The sequence below is a fragment of the Amblyomma maculatum genome, chromosome 1 (genome assembly GCF_055883805.1).
Source record: "Amblyomma maculatum isolate TAMU_Amacu chromosome 1, ASM5588380v1, whole genome shotgun sequence".
In the NCBI taxonomy this organism is placed as follows: domain Eukaryota; kingdom Metazoa; phylum Arthropoda; class Arachnida; order Ixodida; family Ixodidae; genus Amblyomma; species Amblyomma maculatum.
Window position 1 is genome coordinate 481,693,319 of NC_139344.1, and position 14,925 is coordinate 481,708,243.

Sequence of the window (14,925 nt, forward strand, 5' to 3'; positions counted from 1 at the left end):
CTGCACCTCTCTTCTGACGCCTTGTCTCGTCGTAAATGGAGTGCTCGTGGTGAGCTCTAACCAACATTCAGCCCGTCTTTCCCGGAACGTACGAGAAAATGCGAGCATGTTCTTACATCACGTCTCAAAGATGTCGTCGCTCTTCCATCGTCAAGCTATCATTAAGCTTCACGTCTCGTTCGCCCTCTGTTTACAGGCCGGAACAAGAATAGCCCCATCGCTGTCCGATTCAGTGATTCCGCAGAACGCATGGCATACTCTTTTGTTTGGCTGGCTTTCTCGCTCTTTGTATAGTTTGAGCAGATTGGCATGAAAAATATTTCTCTATCCAGCTGTCTCGATTACCCAGTCTGCTTCGCCTTCTTTTTTCTTGATCTCGAAGCCCCCTTCCACTGAAGTAGTAGCTTATTTTTGTCGGTGGGCATAAAAATCAGGATCTTGTCTCCAGGATCGAATAGGCTTCCTTTGGTTTTTCAGTTGTGCATCTTCGCGTAGCAGGTACCGGCCTTTAAAGCACCTAGTGCGCTAGCCTGCATGTCTCTTTCAGGCAATTTCGGAGGACGAAAGCATGCTTATGCGTTGTCTCTGCTTCCTCCTCGAGCTGGTGGTTAGTCCAAAGGTCCTTTAAAATGGCCATTGGGCCTACCACTTGTCGTCCATTTAACAACTCAAAGGGCGAAGAGCCGAGATTTCCGTGCTGTTCTTCCCAGTAGGCGAAGAGCAACGGCGCTATCGACAATATCGACAACTATCGACCAATATCTCTAACTTCTGTATCTTGCAAAATAATGGAACGCGTCATTTTTTCACACCTAGCCACCTTTTTAAAATCTCCGTCATTTTTTTCGCCTCTTCAATATGGTTTTAGAGAACATTTTTCATGTGAAACACAGTTAGTGGCATTCGTAAATGATATACATTCTTCACTTGACAGTGGGTATGAAATTGACTGCATATATTTAGATTTTTGTCGTGCTTTTGATAAAGTGTCTCACAGTATAAATTGAGCATGCTTAATATTGACAACTTACTATAATGGATTGAATGCTTTTTTAACTAATTGCTCGCAGTTTGTTCGCGCTAATGGCTACCTCTCCTCGTCAGTCCTTGTAACTTCAGGTGTCCCACAAGGATCTGTGCTTGGCCCTCTTTTATTTCTGATTTACAGTAGTAGTAGTAGTAGTAGTAATGCATTTTATTCAGGACTCAAATTAAGCGTCCAACAGGTCGGCTGCCTGTTGTACCAAGGCTAGTTGGTCCTTCGGTGAAGAAGATTCCAGCCAGGCACGCCAGGATACAGGTGGGGGGTAAGGATAGTGTGAGGATTGTATGGCGGCAGGACAGAGGAAAAGACAGTGTTCAAGAGAGCACGTTGTTGGGCTAGTCGGTCATACATACTTAAAAAAGGGGATTGCGCTAAAAAAAGACACGGACGATTGCGCCGATTGCGATTGCGAAGGACGATTGCGCCCGTCCATGTCCTCTTCTCGTCCGTGTCTTTTTTAGCGCAATCCCCTTTTTTAAACAGTGTTCAAGATTCGCGTAGATGGAGGGGCAGTTAGGGCACGAGGGGTCAGCTCGCATGGGATAACGGGAGAGGCGCGCCGGGGTAAAGAGGGTATTTGATTTAATTTTACGGAGGATCGACTCTGGCTTGGGGGATAGTGAGAGCTGGGTGGGGCGCCGGAAGACGGACAAAATCTTCCTTTAGCGGCGTATAGTGCTCTTTCAGGGTGTGTTTTAGAGCGTATGCCTCGTCACTTGTCGGTGGGCTGATCGAGGGGATCACCGGAGCCCGGTTATAGAAATCGCGGGCGATCTGATTACACAGCTTATTTCCGGCGATCCCTGAATGACCAGGGATCCACTTTAGAGTGACAGTGGCTGGGCGTAAGGCGAAGAGGGCCTCATCGAGACTGTCTTGTAAGTCAACGGGTATGGTGCGGTTGTGGATGGATCGAAGAGCGTTTTGTGAGTCCGTGTATATAATGTAATTGTTTGTGGAGGGCATTTGCACGAATGTCTGAGTGGCGTGCACGATGGGCGTGATTTCAAGTGTGATTGAGCAGGGAGGGTTGCTAAAAGGTCCACACGTGTGGCATATGGGGTCCGGAAGATGCAGGGAATGGATGACATATGCGCCGGTGCCAGTGTCTGAAAGGCGTGAAGCGCCTGTGTACGCCACCGTATGAATACGTAGAGAAAGGAGGGTTGTGGTGGGTAGCTTGTGCCTGTCGACGACCGTCATGTAGCCCCGGCTGCATGTGCCGAGGGATGGGTGCAATACGGAGGTTAGAAGGAAGTGCATGAGCGGGGATGTGGAGAGGAAGATCAATTGGGGGTATTCCAGCCTCCCGCAGAATCCATCGACCCTGTTGCGCTCCGGGCAAGCGGGCTAGCTGGCGCTCCCGATGGAGGTTGATGAGCGCAGGAAGAGGCAGGAAAAGGCCTGTTTCGCAGAGTCGTTGGTTGGACGTGTGAACTGAGAGATGCAGTGCGGCTTTTTATAGAGTGTTGAGTGCGGCACTGAGCTTGGTAAAGTGTTGCTGTGTAAGTTTAAGGTAAGGTACGTAGTAGAGGATTTTGTTTAGGGCCAAGGCGTGTGCTAGCTGCGTGGCACGTGACTCGCTTAGTCCAGCATGGCGCTTAACTACCCGCCGAACCAAGTGAGTAACTTAATGACATGTGTTAATGGCCTGTTGAACGGAGGGCGTGCTTTGTTTCGTGTGAAGGTGCATACCGAGAACCCGGCATGAATTGACTCGGGGTATTGGTTGGTTATCGATGTGTAGTGATATGAGTGACTGGGTGGAGCGTTGATATTGTGTATGCGTGAGGAAAAGGAGTTCGGATTTTTCCGGTGCTGGTTGAAGTCAGGTGTTAGAAAGAAAAGAGGAGATGAGGTCATGGCCTTGCTGTAGCGTGTTTTCGACATCTCCGGGGGACCCGCGGATGCACCAGAGTGTGATGTCATCAGCGTAAAATATACGATGCAGATTGGGGATGGAGGTGAGCTTTCTGGCTAGTGCGGTCATGCCGATGTTAAAGAGAGTCGGGGAAAGCACAGCCCCTTGTGGAGTGCCACGTGTTAGGGCGATTGGTTCAATAAGAGTATCCTGTAGTCGAAACTGGGCCGTCCTGTTCTGCAAAAAGTTACGGAGATAAGTATATGTGTTATGCCCGCAGTTAGTGTGCTGATTGGAGTCGAGCATGTGGTTATGACTGATGTTGTCGATTGCCTTGCGAACGTCAACTGTGACCAAGACATGTACCTGAGCTGAGGGTGCTGGAGGAATGTGTGTTCGAGGAGGAGGAAAAGTTCTTGCGTCGAGACGTGAGAACGGAACCCGATTGGGGTGTGAGGAAAGAAGTCGATGGCGTCGAGATGCTCCTGAAAGCGGGTCATAACCATCCGTTCCATAGTCTTTCCCACACATGAGGTAAGGGACGAAGGTTTTGGAGAGTAGACGGTTTACCTGGCTTCGGAATAAGGACAATGGTCGAGGATTTCCACTCGTCGGGAAAAGTGCCCTCGGACCAGTGTTCGTTGATATAAGAAAGAAGAGTTTCTTTGTCGGGGTCGGGAAGGTTTCGAAGAAGAGTGTAGGTGACGAGATCCTCGCCTGGGGTCGAGGAGCGGGAATTTTGTGCGAGAGCAAAATCAAGCTCGTTGAGAAAGGTTTGTCGAGATAGGCGCCTTTGTAAGCTGGATAGGTTGATAGAAAAGGTGGAGGAATGTAGAGGTTCGCAAGAGTCTGCTCGATTTGAGCGGGACCTAGCAGGGATGGAAATTTATCGATAGTGGGGGTGGGGTGGGGTTGGGGACCGAGAAGGGAGCGGAGGAGATGCCAGGTGGATTTTTGGTGGAGGGTGCCATTGATGCGGTTACAAACTTTATCCCAGTTAGATGCCTCAAGGGTCGAACAATAGTGTGTTATGTCAGAGTGTAGTCGGTCTAGTGTTTCTTCTAGTTGGAGGTTGTGTGGCTGTTGTCTGCTTCTTCTAAGGAGTCGCTTGCGCCGCTTCCACAGGCGGATTAGGTGTGGGTCAGGAGTTACAGTGGGCGCAGAAGACTTTTCTGTCGTAGTTGCAGATTGTCGCGCCGAATAAAGAGATTGCAACCAATCTGAATATGGTGGAGCTTGGGATGAGGTGGAAGTGCGGATTTTGCGGAATTCTCAGTTTGTGAGGTGTCAGGTAATTTTCCGGTGGCGTAGAGAGATCGAGAGATAACAGAATGATATAGTGATCGCTGAGGAGCTGTGTGTCCGTGCTTTGCCAGGTGATGTGTGTGGAGCGTAGGAAGAGCGCGAGGTCAGGGGTGGACAGTTTTTGTGTGCTTGTGCCTGTGCGTATGGGTGTGTCAGGAGTGTTGAGTATGGTGAAGTGATTCTGCGTAATGTGTGTGTGAAGTATGCGGCCACGCCGTAAGGTAGTCGGGTAGCCCCAGCTGACGTGCGGGGCATTGAAATCTCCTGCCAGTAGCAGCTCGTTGGTGGGAGCTAGGGATGCAGTGAAAGAGAAGAGTGGTTTGAAAAGACAGTATTCGGTGGGTCTGTTGTAGAGATTGAGGAAGCCTATAGGGCGCTGTTTTGGTGAGGGATAAAATACGAAAGCAATGAGATAGGGTTGTAGCACGGTCGAGACTTCGATGTGTTCGAACTTGAGGTCTTTACGGATGAAAGAGGAAACGAGGGGTTCGGTAGTGTTGGGGGTGTGCAGTCCACGGTACCCAGGGATGTTATGAGTGTGGCGTGTTTCTTGAAGTAGCAGGAAAGCCGGTAGAGAAGGGAGAGTGAGAAGCCATTGATACAGAGGTGTTTTATTTGTTCTGAGGCTGCGGCAGTTTCACGTAAACGATCTGCCTAACAACAACTCTTTGCCGATGATTGTGTCCTATATTGCTCAGTAAAAACTACTAATGATCTAAGTGTACTTCAAGCTGATCTGGATGCTGTTTCTGACTGGTACTTTGCATGGAATATGACACTTAACACGACTAGATGCAAATTATAGCGCTTTTTTTGTCGCGGCATTTATTGTCCTATTTCATCTAACCTTAAAGGTGCATCATTAACATCAGTAAAATCCTATAAATATCTTGGCGTTATTGTCGCATCAAACCTAATTTGGAATGAGCACATTATTTCCATTATCACAAATGCTAACCGCATGCTAGGCTATATTAAACGTAATTTTTCTATGGCACCATCATCTGTGAAACTACTTTATAAATCACTCGTCTGTTCAAAACTGGAGTATGCTGCGTCAGTGTGGGAGCCCCACACAGAATTATTAACTAATGCTCTAGAGTCCCTTCAAAATCGCGCTGCACGTTTCATTCTCGGGGACTATGGGGGTTTATCAAGTGTAACGTACCCATGAAGCACACATTGTCATTAGAACCTTTGTTGCGACGCAGAAAAATCTCCCGCTTGTGCCTTTTCTTTAAAATGTGTCACAATAATCTAACGCTGAAAAATTCACTTATAACATCACCGGCATACGTGGGTGGGCTCGGTGACTGCACCACAGCGCAGCCACCTAATCCGCTTACCTTTGCGATGCAGACGACCGTCCTCGCATTTGCCAGCCTACTGCTGCCGTCCCTGGCAGGCCTGTCTACGGGGGCGCCATCGGTGTGCGCACTGCCGTACACTGGAGATGACCCTGGCTCCTGCCATCCACCCCCGCTCTCGTCCCTACTGGATATGCCGCCAGAGGAGCTACACACACCGGAAATCACAGTACCATGGATGGCCACATCGACATCAGCAACAATGCCAACATGTATAAAAGAGCTTCACCCGCTGACACCGCTTCGTGGGCTCGGTGACTGCACCACAGCGCAGCCACCTAATCCGCTTACCTTTGCGATGCAGGTCAGTACACCGTATGCCCTCTTCGCTAAAAAATCCAGTAATTATATCTTGGTGCAGTTTCCGAGCCCGCACTGCTGTGTCGCCATTGCCGTCGAGTGTGCTCACGTAATTCATTCCTTGCTCATGTTATCAGGTGACGTTGAGACTAACCCTGGTCCTGAGGGCAACGCTGCTGTACTCGCTGAACTACAGAAGCTAAACGCGGGACAGACCCTGTTGATTACGGAAATACAGGGCCTCAAAACACAGCTGAACACAACAGATCAAACCATAGCAAGCCTAGACAAACGAATGGCCGATCTCGAAACGCATTACCAAACACTTCTTCACCTCAAAAACGATATTGAAATAATGCAGTCAACCACAATTGACCAAGCTAAAAAGATTAAAGAACTAGAAACACGCCTGGATGACGCGGAAAACCAATCACGTCGGAATAACCTTATTTTCTATGGCATCCCTGATCCTGCTAGCGCTGAAACGTGGGCTGAGTCAGAAAAACTAGTCATTGATGTTTGCCGCAATAATCTTGATATAACCTTGGAACCTAACGACATTGAAATAGCGCATCGCCTCGGAAATCATTCAGCCGACCGAATTTGTCCCGTAATCGTAAAATTCCTATCTCATAAAACCAAAGACGCACTGTTATCAAATGGCCGTAAATTGAAAGACACAAACTACAGTATCGGAGAGGACTTCTCCCGCACCGTTCGACAAGCGCGTAAACAGTTGCTAGCGTTTGCCAATTCTAACAAGTACTCCCTGCTCTTCAAAACCCTGCGCATCGGCTCAAAACGCTACGTATTTGACGCATCATCCCAAGCCGTTAAGGAAATAGCAATTGCCCCGTCACAAAACTTTAACAAATCGTCGACCCGCTCCACCGCACAATGCTCTCTCGTTTTCGACAATATTCACTAACATCCGTAGTCTTCTTCCAAAGCGCGAACTCATATCAAACATCATGTCGTCATCCGGGAGCAACATACTAATACTAACAGAAACTTGGCTAAATAGTGACGTAACGGATGCGGAAATTTTGGCCGATTTACCCAACTACGAAGTGTATCGAAACGATCGAAAAGGCAAACGGGGGGGGGGGCGGTGTTCTCGTTGCCATTCATCGAGGCATATCATGCTCTGTTGTTGACGTCGCATCCGACATTGAAGCCATATGGCTCATCTGTCGCGCTCCCCCCGTAACAGTTCTGCTTGGCGTTTGCTACAGGCCCCCCCAGGCTAATCCAGACTTCCCACGTCATCTGAACAACATCCTTCATAAACTTGTTTTCACATATCCAAATGCCCGTATTCTTCTTTTTGGTGATTTTAACTACTCGGATATTGATTGGCAGAACATAGCTAGTTCCACAATAACGTGTCATGCAGAGGCGAAGAACTTCATCGATGTCTGTTTAAATTTTAACCTCACTCAATTAATTTCCCAACCAACCCGTGTCTCACGAGAATCAGCAAACACGCTCGACCTGATACTAACAAGCAGCCCCGAGAATGTATCATTCATCAGTTACCTTCCTGAAATCAGCGATCACAAAGCCATGCATGCTTTATTCTCATTTACCTCGACTCAAAAACAGACATCCGATAAAACGATACAACTCTACGATAAGGGTAACTATAATACAATAACTGAAGAACTTAGCACCTTTTTTCCTGAATACGTATCCGCATTTCACACTCGCTCAATTCATGAAAACTGGCTGATATTCAAGAACAAATTAAATCATCTCACTAATATGTTCGTACCAAGGATTACCTTTCATACTAATCGCCATGGTTTACCCAGCTCTTAAAACGACTCGAAAACAAAAAGAAACGATTGTTTCGTACCGCCAAACGAAACGACACGCCTGCCGCAGGGGAAAAATACTTCGAGGCCGAAAAATCATACCTACTTTCTGTTCGTAACGCCAAGTACTCATTTTATCACAATGACTTACCAAACTTACTTATAAGAAACCCCAAGCAATTCTGGCAAGTTTTAAACCCAACACATCCTCCCGATATTAAACTGACGAATGATTCACATGAAGCGGTGACTGACCATGATTGCGCAGAAATATTTAACCATGCATTCGCATCTGTGTTCACTACCGAACTCGACGCACCTTCCCAATTACCACCCTTTAACTTAGAAACCCCCATGCCGGCAGTCACGTTCGTCGAAGAAGGCATTTCATCCATAATTCATAAAATGAAACTTTCATCATCAGCTGGTATGGACCTGATTAATTCAAAACTATTGAAAAATGTGGAATCAATTTGTGCATCATATTTATGTCTCATTTTCTCACAGTCACTTTCCTCAGGAATTTTGCCTCTTGATTGGAAAACGGGGAAGGTCATTCCAGTCTACAAATCAGGTAACAGAGACTCGCCCTTGAATTACCGCCCCATTTCATTGACTAGTGTGCCTTGTAAAATCATGGAACATGTCATCTACTCACAAATCGTAAACTTCTTGGACCGAAACCATTTTTTTCACCCTTCACAACACGGGTTTCGTAAGGGCCTCTCTTGCGAAACCCAACTAGCGCTTTTCCTTCACGACTTGCACACTAATCTAGAACGTAATATGCAGACCGACACCATCTTTCTTGATTTCGCCAGAGCTTTTGATAAGGTTCCCCACCGCCGGCTATTACTAAAACTCCCAAAGCTGAACCTACCCCCTAATATTCTCAAATGGATTGAAGAATTCCTAACTAACCGTTCTCAGTCAGTCTATATTAACGGCCATCTGTCTACATCTCTCCCGGTTACTTCAGGCGTCCCACAAGGTTCTGTCCTCGGTCCCCTCCTATTCTTAATATATATTAACGACTTGCCCCTGCATGTTTCCTGTAGTATTCGAATTTTCGCAGATGATTGTGTTATTTACCGCACCATTAATAACTGTCACGATCAATACACTCTTCAGACAGAGCTTAACAACGTACTAAATTGGTGTAATAACTGGCTAATGTCCCTCAATCCTAGTAAATGTAAACTCATGTCCTTCACTCGTCGTCACAATCCATATCTTTTTCATTATTCAATTTCTAACACACAGATTGAGCAAGTACAATCATATAAATATCTAGGAGTCACTCTCTCTTCTAATCTATCATGGCAGGTTCATGTCGGTAACATCATTTCAGCATCAAACAAAACACTCGGTTTTCTAAAACGTCACCTTCGTCTTGCCCCACCACATGTTAAATTGCTCGCGTATAAATCACTTATAAGACCCAAATTAGAATATGCATTCCCCATCTGGAGCCCACATCAAGCATATCTAATCACCGCATTGGAAGCTGTGCAGAATCGTGCTGCCCGATTCATTCATTCCTCATACTCATATGACGTCAGTGTTTCATCCTTGAAAGCTACATCCGGACTGCCACCCCTCTCTTTACGTCGTCGCATTGCTAGCCTCACCCTTTATCACAAATGCTTTTATTCTCCTCTCAATCAAGCATCGTATGTCACCACCGCATCACGCATATCTCACCGCACCAGTCATCCCCTTCAAGTTGCCCGCCCGCTATCACGCACTGCTACGTTTTCAGCTTCGTTGTTTCTTCGAGCAGCCACGGACTGGAACGGCCTACCCCATGACATCGTCGCCATCGCTTCAACATCTGCTTTTCAAGAACGCGTAACAGATCACCTTCAATGTTAAATTACCATCGCTGTTTGTTTTCCTCACTACAAATGTAATCCCACCCCTTATGTAACACCCCCTGAAATGGGGGCCTTTAAGGAATAAAACTGAACTGAACTGAACTGAACTGAATACGTCTCCTTATGCATCGATAACTCTTGCAAAGTAGGAATACCTCATTTTCGAACTGCATCTTATCAATATTCATTTTTACCCAAAACAGCAACGGAGTGGAACTGCCTGCCTGAACCGCTGGTGCTTGCTGACAATGTCGATGAATTTAAAAGAAAGCTGTGTGTACTGTGCAGCAACGATTGATTGTAATATCTATTTTAGTTCCATAGCTTTATAGGTTAAGTTGTGTAATTTGGCCTTCCAGCGATCATGCGCGTTGTACGCGACTTCTTATCTGCTTCCTTTTTTTTTTGTTTATCGAGTGTTGCTGTTTGTATGCGATATCGTGTGCGTCATTGATTTTTTTTTCACCCTATCCTGTATTTATGCATTCAATAATTTGCACCTGTATAATTTGTTTTGTTTGCTGTTGTTATTTTATTGTGTGAATTCTGCATTGTAAACATCATTTGCCTTCATAACCTACAATGCCATGTACCCATGTTCTTTCCTCCCCTCCTTTTTTTTTGCCAAGTCCCACTTCCCTCTATAATGCCCACCTGGCCAAGAGGGTAACTAAAATAAATAAATAAGTAGCAGTCCCAATCTCTAGGCTCTTCGGCGCACAATCTCTGCACCATTAATTTCAGGGCGCCGTTAAATTTCTCGACCATCCTGTTGGCAATGGGGTGGTACGGCGTCGTGTGAAGCTAACGTGTGGAGAGAAGTCTGGCGGCCTTCTTCATCAAGTCGGAAGTTACATAGTAGCCCCAGTCGCTTACAACTTCGTTAGGGACTCCAGATCGAGAGAACATCTCTACCAGCGCCTCAGCGACTGTCTCCGTTTCCGCACTCGGCAGCGCTACGGCCTCTGGATATCAGGTCCCGTAATCCATTATGTTCACGATTTGCCAGTTACCGTGCTTGAAAGACGGCTGAAATACGGCACTATGACTATGGCCACTCTTTTGAGTGGGGTTTCAATGAGCGGCGTCTTCTCCAACCCCTGCCCTGCGAGAATGTTCGCTGGCAAATATAACAGGAGGCAGCAAACCTTTTCACATCTGTCGTGATGCCCCGCCAGAGAAATTCTTTCAAGATCCCGTCTTTCGTGCGCCCAAATGGTCGGCCATTATATACAGTTTTGAATATCGCGTCCTGGCGGCATTTCGGAACATCAGCTGACGCAGTAACTGCCACGTTTTCTCGGTGTAGCTTCGGTACAGTAGCCCATCCTCCGGCTTGAATTCAACTTTGCCTTCTGAGTCTCTACACGCCAGTTTCTTGCCAATTTGGGCAAAACTTGGCTTGAGCGACTCGCCTGTTCGTCTGCGTAACTTTTCCCCAGCGGCTCCACTGCGACGTCGGGCGTTTTGAGTGTTTGAAACTTTCTTGGCTGCTTCCTACTATTTGCGCGAGTTACAACTGCTGCTACATCCCTCTTCGATGAGCGCACTACAAAATGATTGTTCAACCACCTCCGTCGGGTCGTCAGGTACCCTTGCTTCTTCTACATTTCCCAGAATGAAATCTTAAAGAGGTTCTTCTGTGCAGAGAGCTGTGATGATCCCAGAAAAATGCGAGGTGTCAACCCACGCCTCGAGCAGCATTTTCGCTGTTCCGTCGACTAAGTAGCTCAATTTCGTCAGCTGATTGTCGTGGACGAGCTTTTTCCTCATGATGGCTGTATTGCATTCGGTATCCCATAACACAAAATTTATTTGCCTTGATACGCCACCACCGGCAGTCCTTCGACCACAAACTTCGTCCGCGTCATTATGACTGCATTCACCGCGAGAATTCTGTCCCCATTTTGAGCTCCGAATAGCCATCGCGGATGGTCTCTCGGTTCGCTTCATGGGTTGCGAGTACGTCCTATCGTTTGGCCCGGCTCGTGTCCGTGACCCTTTCACCCGCACATGAAGCAGATGGGGCTATAGGTAGTCGAGTGAGTCCGGTATTCTGAAGCCTGAACTCGACGCGGCTGCAACGGTAACAACTAGGCGCTGATCGCTGACTTCCTCTTTTGTCGTCAGTCTCGGGCCTCGCACTATCGTCTCGGCGGTCCTTCTTCGATTTGCAAAGTTAAGGCTTCCTTCAGCTATAAAAACTGACCACCTAAATCCAGCATCTCTCCCAGCGATTACGCCTTTAGGTACAATGAATCATGCCGGAATGACACCCGTGCAAAAACTTCTCTTTACTCACGAGCTCTCGCATGTCCTGGAATTCCAGTTTTCGTACCTGACAACTCTATCCAGGGATCAAAATAGTGACTGAGACACGCTGAGAACTGAGCTGCGGTTTCTCCATTTGCCGATTTGCCGGAATTAAATTTGTCCCAGAAACCGTCCGTGGTGGAACGAAATCTCTTCAAAACGGCCTTTTTTACAATGCAGTAATCGACTGCATCTTCCGGTGGCATTCGCCCCTAAATGCTTCTCAACTCAAAGAAGTAGCACGAACCGTCGACCACCGGCTCTATAGCCACCTCTCAAAGCGTCTTCTCTACAATACAGCGAAGCGCTCAAAATCACAAAGGACGAGGAGGGAACAGGACAATAGCGCACTTTCAACCACTAGGTTGAAAGTACGCTACAATAGCGCGCTAGGTTGAAAGTGCGCTATTGTCCTGTTCCCTCCTCGTCCTTTGTGATTTTGAGCGCTTCGCTGTATTGACGATGAACCAACACGCCCAAACATTTTCCCTTCTGAAGTCTTCTCTACACCGTCTAAATCATCAAATGGCATAAGAAGTTTAATTGCGTTTAGCTTCATCATCATCATCATCTTCACCACTGCACGGCGAAGGCCTCTCCCATATTTCTCCAATTAACCCGGTTCTGTGCTAGCTGCATCCACTTGACCCCTGCGAGCTTCTTAACCTCATCAGCCTACCTAACTTACTGCCGCCCCCTGCTACGCTTTCCTTCCCTTGGAATCCAGTTTGTTACCCTCAGCGACCATCGGTTATCCTTTCTTCGCACTACATGTCCTGCCTATGTTTAGCTTCAGTTCAGCCTTTTTTCCGGCTTCCTTCCTTCTCTCTGGTTTTCTCCAGTTTCTGGCAACCTATTTTCGAGCGCATAATCTCAATCTGACGGTCGTCACCTGCCTTTGCGGCCGGGCGCTTATCCTCCGCTGCCTGCAGTGCAAACGCTCGCTCCTTTTGCTGCTTATCCTTTACCCATTTCCTAAGCTCAGTGCCACTCAGGCCAAGCTAGCCAACAATCGCGATCAACTTTTCCAAATCCATGCTTCTATCACCGGAAAACCTTTCACTGACTCAAATAGAACCTCACAACCAAAATATTCCGTTCATGCACAACACTCCTCAACTCTACGGAGGCACACATCAAGGCTCAACACGTCTCTCTCAGTTTACCACGTTCCCTTCGCATCGTATGTCCTGTCGCGGACGCGAGGTAATTGTCACGCGCTCGGCAACCACCGGAGGTCATCACCGAGACATGAAAAAGGGGGTGGTCGTTTGCTTACCGGCTACGCCGGGAATCGAACGACCACCCTCTTTTGTCATGTCTCGGTGATGCCTGCCGGTGATTACCGAGCGCTGGACATAGCCCCAAAACAGTGTGCATGGAGCCTACCATATACAGCGTCTGTTGTGTGACTTGCTGCTTCCTACAATTAGTAGCATTCCTACGAAGTACTTTCTGGCTCTGACTGTAGAGCGGAAACGTCTACCTCTCAATCGGGGTTGTTCATACACACCACAGGCAACAGTGTAATTTGGCTCTGCAGCTGTTACAGTGCACAAAACCGGCATCGCTGCAAGTCCTCATCGGTATTCTGCACCAGACATCCTGTAGGTCGGCGAACGTCGCTGTTGTAGTAATTCGAAGCCCTCGTTGTCGCACTTCGAACGTCGTCTTGGTGGGACGTCGTTCTCACTGTTGCCGCTGAACCGCCTCCTTAGGCGAACATTGTATTCAATATGAGACTGGAATACATCTGGAGCGACTCTGACAATGCGGCATCTGCAAGTACGACGATGAGCCTGTCCCGCACCAGACGAATCCAAAGAGTGCCAAAAGCGTCAGGACATGTAGAGCGGTCACGAACTGGTCATGCCATGGAAAAAGACGCTTTCGTAGACAACGTTCTTTGTTGTCACGAAGCAAGCCGAAAACGTTTTGCACTCAGTCTCGTCGTTCTTATATTCTTCCGAGAAACTTAGAGTTAGGAAACTTTTCCTGGCTTACCGGCCCATGGCGTACAGCAGCATCCGTGCCTGGACTTCTGGCCTTTCCTTCAGTCCCGAGGTGCATCGGTAGTTGTCGAACACCTGAACCAATTCTGGCCCCTCCGATGTCCGCTGAAAGTTGAAATTCCTCGGAGGAGGAGTTGCCAGCTTGGCGACCGGACCACCTGGTGTTGATGTAGGGGTGCCTACTGCGCAATCTTCAGTCATTCGAACTCCGCTGCACCGCCCCTAACGACTAAATCCCACTTCTGCCACCGTGTCGTGTCAAGCGAACGGCGCGTCTCCGAAGCGGACACAGACAGGCGACCTGACCGTTGGTGGCATGAGGCGATAAGCCTGCGATGTGCGCCTCCTTAATAACGGTTGCGCATGACCGTGTGCGCACAAGTCATAATGGCATAACACTCTTGTGTCTTTGCGAAATAAGGTCTGACACCGTCTTTATCCACAAAATGTCATAAACTTGCACTTGGCGTGCTCCAAAACGGCATTTTGAGTTCAGCATAAGGCCAATTTTGCGCATACAGTCCAGCACAAGAGCTAAACGGTCATTGTACCCGCTGAAAGTCTTCCCGAAAATTACGACGCCGTCTAAGAAGCACATACATACCTCCCATTTTAAACCAACCGCGGAGCATCGTGTCCGTGAATAGATCAAAGGGTGCATTGAAGGCGCCGAATGCCATCATGTTTAATTCATAAATATCATCTGGTTAAACCCTATTTCCTATTTTTCTGCCGGGTGGACAGGTACCTGCCAAAAGCCCGATCTGAGTTCAGCGGTGGAAAAGTAGTATCATTTAGTACAAGGCACTAAATGATGTCGTCTATACGGGGAAGGGGCACACATCTTCCGTAGTGGCCGCATTAGATGACGGTAGTCAACGCAAAAACGCCATGTACCATCCTTCTTCCTGAAAAGAATCACAGGGGAAGCTCAAGGACTCAACGACTAATGACTCTGTGAACATCTCCTTCACTTGTTCATTTATCACTTTTTGTTCAGTTGGGGACATTCAGTGGTGCTTTTGTCG

General features: G+C 47.6%; 1 protein-coding gene and 1 pseudogene across 1 annotated transcript; one reads left to right on the plus strand and one right to left on the minus strand.

Annotated features, from left to right (window-relative positions):
* Nucleotides 1-1,211: 1,211 nt before the first annotated feature.
* On the minus strand, nucleotides 1,212-3,412 carry LOC146210091 (uncharacterized; annotated as a pseudogene).
* A 2,096-nt stretch (nucleotides 3,413-5,508) lies between these two features.
* LOC146210092 (uncharacterized) lies at nucleotides 5,509-6,806 on the plus strand. Its single transcript, XM_084581868.1, has one exon. The coding sequence runs from the start codon at nucleotides 5,565-5,567 to the stop codon at nucleotides 6,804-6,806; it is 1,242 nt and encodes a 413-aa protein (XP_084437994.1). The 5' UTR covers nucleotides 5,509-5,564.
* Nucleotides 6,807-14,925: the final 8,119 nt, after the last annotated feature.

What these genes read in the sequence shown, in the direction of transcription:
- LOC146210092 (XM_084581868.1), top strand. Translation starts at nt 5,565, where the DNA reads ATGCAGACGACCGTCCTCGCATTTGCCAGCCTACTGCTGCCGTCCCTG.